The 6,067-nt window shown below is 35.5% G+C and overlaps 1 protein-coding gene across 1 annotated transcript in view; it reads right to left on the reverse strand.

The window, feature by feature from the left end:
- Positions 1 to 6,067, reverse strand: part of Sycp1 (synaptonemal complex protein 1) — a 154,773-nt gene that overhangs the window by 135,353 nt on the left and 13,353 nt on the right. Inside the window, 2 exon segments of the mRNA XM_004648982.2 lie at positions 4,551 to 4,624; positions 5,258 to 5,327. Coding sequence (XP_004649039.1) covers positions 4,551 to 4,624; positions 5,258 to 5,327 — 144 coding nt within the window.

A 6,067-nucleotide genomic window follows, 5' to 3' on the forward strand; every position in this document is an offset into this window, starting at 1 on the left:
ATATGCAGTGTATTATTTGTTGAAACTGTACTTTCGATTTGATTTGAAACTGTGTCATTGCTATATGTTTATCAATAAAACTTTGAAAAGAAAAAAAAAAAAGAACATGCCTAGAGTATATACAGTTCAGGTGAAGAAAAAGTAGAAGTTAAAGTTTCAAAGATAGGCTAAAGACTTCTGGACAAAAAGGCCTTTTCTCCCCTGTATTCATTTCCAAATTACCCCAAAATCAACCAGGAAAACAGACACTTCATTCTTATGATGCAAAAAGATTCTTACCACTTAAACTGTAATACAGAAAACAATTAGAAGGAATAAAAAATGACTTAGAATAGTAGTGTCAAGCTTCAAGAACCCAAACAGATAACTCACCTCAAAGTGTTTCAAGAATTAAAGACAATAAATACTGTATATGGTATGAAAAAAGAGAACAAGTACAAACTGAATTCTGTAGAGTAAAACTTCCCTGGGTTCACTCAACCCTCTCATCCTGAATATCTAAGAGAGAATTAACCCTAGCCCATCATTGGAAAGGATTGCATTAAGAGACTAGGTAAGGAAAGTAGCTCAATTGTAGGGCCTGTGCTTACCATTTTAAAGCCCTCAGCTCACTCCCAAGTCATGGAAAAAGGAACTACAGGGCTGGGGAGATGGCTCAGAAGAATAAGCGCTTCCCTGCAAGCACAAGGGCCTGAGTTGAATCCCCAGGTCCACCAAAAAAAAAAAAACCCAAAAACCTCCAAATATGAATTTTCTAAGCACAGGGAGGGGTAAAGAACAAGAATGTATAGGCCAGCCAGACAGCTCATCAGATTAAAGCACCTGCTTAGGCAGACACAGGGACCAGGGTTTGATCCCTGGAGTGCCAAGACAACTCTGCCCCCAGGGTGCACTGAGTCAGAGATGGAGACTGGGAGTGGCAATGCATGCCTGTAATCCCAGTGTTTGGGAAGCTGAAAATAGGATAATCAGAGTCCTATCTGTGTAGTGAGACCCTGTAGATCCTGTACTAAATACATAAAAAAAAACATCATTTAAAGTTAAGTGTACACAATGCGTTAGATTCAGCCTGCCCTTTTGTGCCCTGCCCAACTCCATTCCATAATACATACACCAAGTTCATTACCAGATAGGAATTTCAAGAACCTCATGGCAAAAAAAATCCTACAAATAACAATGCTTAGGAATTCCAAGGGGGAGGGGAAAAAGAACAATAGTTGTCCATGTGATCTACTTACAAAGAAATCCAATAATCTGTAAATTCTATCCATACACAAGAACTCCCAACAAGATTTTGTGGCACATTACTATTTGTTTTTCTTGTTATAATAAACAATTTTAAGTTTTAAAAAGACTTCTTTGGGAAATGTGGCTTAAAAATAAAGTACAAAAGAAAAACTTAACTTTTTCAAAAGATCTAAGCACAAAATATAAACTGAAGTATCAATCAGAACTTAAAACTCTAAAATGTTTATTAAAACAAGCCTACAATTCTTTTTTTTGGGGGGGGGGGCAGAACTGGGGATTGAACTCAGGCCCTTAGCACTTGCCAGGGAAGTGCTTATTCCACTGAGCCATCTCCCCAGCCCTACAATTCTATCTTACTCTTAAAAAAAAGTAATCATTAGGAAATCAAAAAATAACAAAATTGGGGCTTGCAGGTTAGCTCAGTTGTTTAAGCCCCTGCTTAAGACAAACCCAGTCAGATGTAGGGGACCTCGATTTGATCCCTAGCTTCACACACCTTACCAGACCCACCCTGAAGGCAGCCTGAGCCAGCCAAAAAAAAAATTCTTCTCAACTTTTGGGGGCCTGCATTTTAGCTCAGTTGTTTAAGCACCTGCTCAGGCAAACCTAGCCAGGTCCTGGAGTTCACGGTTCAATCCCCAGCTCCACGTGCCTTACCAGACCCGCCCTTAAGGCAGCATGAGCCAGCAAAAAACCCAAAAAATCCTTCTCAACTTTTTTAGCTCAGTGGATTAAAGAACCCCCTTGGGCAGACACAGGGGAGTCTATGTTTGATTCCCCAGCCTGCCCTAGCCCCAGGATGCACTGAGGTAGCGACTAAGACTGGGCATGGTGGTGCAGGACTGAATCCCAGCACTTGGGAGGCTGTAAATAGGCCAATCACTACAAGTTCGATCTAAGCAGTGAGACCCTGTAGACCCTGTCCTAATATACAAAAAAATAAATAACAAATGCTTTCTATGCTGTGGTGGGAAAGGAACCCCTCCTTCACTGTTGGTGGTACAGTACTTATGACAATCAGTATAGAAACTTCAAAGAACTGAAATTAGAAATCCCACTCACCCAGCCATCCCTCTTTTATTTAGGTATCTTTCTCAAAGAGCTTAAGACATCGTTCCACAGTAGTATACCCATACCAATGTTTATAGCAGCACAATTCCTAATGGCTAAATCCTGGAAATAGCCTGTATACATTAACAGATGATTAGATAAAGAAAATGTGCTGTCTGTATATAATAGAATATTATTTGGCTATACAGAATGACACATTTGAGACATTTGTAGGAAAATATATACACCTGGAAAATATTGAGTGAAATGAATCAGATGCAGAAGCTTAAATACCGTAAGACATCTCTCCTCTGAATGAAGCAAAGTATAAAACAAAACAATAAATGGAGAAAAAGATAAAGGGACCAGATCTCCTGATAGGAAAGTGGTCCAAGGAAATAAAAGTAAGGGGTGAGAGAGGAAGGGGAAATTAGAAGAAAAAGATATGCTATATACAGGATCCTACTAACCCCAATTAATGTAAACACTACAAGCCCTAACATGAGCTAAAACAAATATCAACAAGCATGAAAAAGGGGATGGGGAACTAGAGTGGAGGGGAAGGAAGTATAGTATATACACATAACAATTCCAAAAATGACTATGAATTGCAAACATATATTAATAAAAATTAAAATTTTTTAAACTATCTGTTCTGCACTTTCGATTTCTAGAATTGTTTTAAGGATGTATCTTTCTTAACTGTGACTACAAGATATCTTGTGGCAGGACTGGCAAGATAGTGCAACAAACTATGCTCCTGCTTAGGCAGGCGCTGGGACCAACCAGGGTTCAATCCCTGTTACGGCATGCTGAGCCAACCACCGAGTCTGGGCGTGGTGGCACATGCCTATAATCCCAGCACTGGGGAGACTGAAAACAGGAGGATCACTATGAGTCCGAGTGGCATAGTGAGACCCTGTACAAAATACATACATACATAAGTAAATGAAAGATATCTTGTGGCAAATGGAGAAAAAGTATAACAATAGTGGAAAATAGAAGAGGATTCCTTTTTTAATATCACATTTTATTGTAGAAATTAAAGGCTAGAAAGTGATTAAAAAAAAAAAGTTATAAAGTTGCCACAATAATAATCTGAAACTTCACACTTTTTTTCTTCTACTTGAAATTGAATCCTGCGACACTTTATTATTAATCTATAGCCTCTTTCCATTTATTATTTTATTTTGAAACAGGGTGCTGTTGCCAAGTTGCGAAGTAGAACTTGTATTTTCAATACTCCTGCCTCAGACTCCCAGAGTGCTAGAATTAGAATGCTGCCTCAGATTGAAATTGACATTCCTACAAATGTCAAAGAATACAGACAATCATTTTCAAGACTTCCATTATGTGATATTAAAAAAAGCAACAGGGCTGGGGAGACAGCTCAGTAGAATAAGCACTTGTCTGGCAAGCGCAAGATCCTGAGTTCAATCCCCAGTACCACACACAAAAAAAAAGCAACAAATACTTAATTTTTCTTTATTTAGTGTCATAATATATTTCAAAACAAACTACAAAAATAGAAGTTAATGGGCAATAATATTTTACTATTTTTGTCTGAACAAAATTTCTCACAAAATACAATCATTTTACCACAATCAAAACAAAAGACATAAATGTGGTGGGCCATTCCTTGATTAAAAACCAAGCACTCAGTGTGTATATCTGAGCCACTGAGTATTAATTTGGATATGAAAATGCCAAGTATTTTGATGTAATATTAAAATTCTTTCAGAAACATGTCATGCAATCAACAAATACAAATTTCTCTTGAAACTGTATTGTATGAATTAGAAATAAAAAGAATATTATATATCTCATAGTAGGAGAACTTCAATGTATATACCAAATTACCTTTATAAGTTTAGGTAATAGGCTAACTACTCTGCACTGATCACTGCCCAATCTGTACACAAATGAAAACATCACACTGTATCACCTGAATACATACAAATAGGGATCAAAACCTTTAAAAACTGGCTGATTTTTAAAAGTGAGCATATCTTTTTGGTAATGACAAACATGTTTTTTAAAAAAGCCTGGTTTTTCTCAATACACCTTTAAAGGTTTTTAAATTGTTTCATATCTGGTCAAGTTGAGATTTTTAAGAACTTCATTTTTAATTTATCATAAATGTTTACAACTTTTTTTAAAAAAAGTCAATAAACTGCAAGCACCTGTTAATAAAGGTCTTCAATAATAAATTAATAATAAACAAAAATAAATACAAATAGCTTTTAAAATACCTGATTTTCCTTCTCATTTACTTCCTTCTTGTATTCTTCTTCAAGGTGCTGGATTTTTTCATTATCTTCCTTCACTTCAAAAATAAAAAACATACCATGTCTTAACAAAACTGTATATTTTTTCAATACAAACAAAATTTAAAGATTATTTCACTTCTCAACACTATCACTGCCATTTTCTGCTAATTTTGTTTAGTGAAACAGTTAATTTAATAATTTCAAAGTTACTACTTAAAATTCTATATTTCTCACATAGAACACACACAAAACTTAATTCTTTACATTAATCTAAAATAAAAATGCTAGATATATAATTATCTTAACATGTATATTTTACAAAGAAATACAAAAGACCAAATTATACATCTAAAAAATTAAATACAAACCATAATAAATTTGATGTCATGAAAAATGTAATTCTTTTTTTTTTTTTTTTTTTTGGAACCAGGGTTTTGAACTCAAGCCCTTGTGCTTGCCAGGCAAGCGCTTATTCGACCAAGCCATTTCCCTGGCCCCTGAAAAATGTAGTTCTAAAGCCAAAAATATTCTTAATATATATTAACTCCTGGAGACGTTTCACAAGATTTAGAACGACTTCAGAAACACAGTATGATATAATTGAGGGCATCTAACTGAAGTTATAGATAAAAACATAGTAAAAATTAAAATACCTAAAGAGTAATATAAAAATTCAATAAGAAACCTACACTTAAAATACATTTCCAGTCTGGAATTCTCAGCTTGCACCCGAAGGTCCTCAAAAGCGATTATCATTTTCTGGAATATAAAGTTTAAGTTTTAAGAATCATTCTTAGGGTTTTTTTTTGTAATTTGATACAAATAGTTGAATATTCAATTCCAGTCTGCAAAGCATAATACAAAATATGGTTACAACATAGTAGACATGAATTTCACTTAAATATTTGTGAAATTTTACAACTTATCTAAGAAAATGACACCACTTATATTTTATATTTTTCCTCAAAATATGAAAATTTTAATACATTTTAGCATGCAGTCAACTAGATATAATTATACAACTATGAATAATAAAAGCTATCATTTCAAACTAGTGATTTAAAGGCCAAATAGCTCAAGCGGATTAAAGCACCTGTAAGCAGGCACAGGGCTGGGGGTTCGATCTCTGGGTCTGTGGTGCCAGCTCCGCCCACAGGACATACTAAGACAGCAATTGAGATTGGGCACGGTGGCATGCACCTGAAACCCTAGCTCTTGGAAAACCGTAAACAAGTAGATCACCATGAGTCCCATTTAGTAGTGAGACCCTGAACAGCCTGTAGACCCTTCCCCCTGCCAAAGGAAAAAAAAAAGTGATTTAATAAAAATGTATTAAGAATGCCCATAATAGTTTCCTAGGTGTTAAAGGTATTTGAGTCATTGTATAAAAAATATTCGTAAAATTGAGGCCGGGGCGATGGCTCAGTAGAGTAAGCGCTTCCCTAGCAAACACAAGGGCCTGAGTTCAATCCCTGGCTCCGTAAAACAAAAACAAAAAA

Source organism: Octodon degus, unplaced genomic scaffold, assembly GCF_000260255.1.
Source record: "Octodon degus isolate 3935 unplaced genomic scaffold, OctDeg1.0 scaffold00140, whole genome shotgun sequence".
Taxonomy (NCBI): Eukaryota; Metazoa; Chordata; class Mammalia; order Rodentia; family Octodontidae; genus Octodon; species Octodon degus.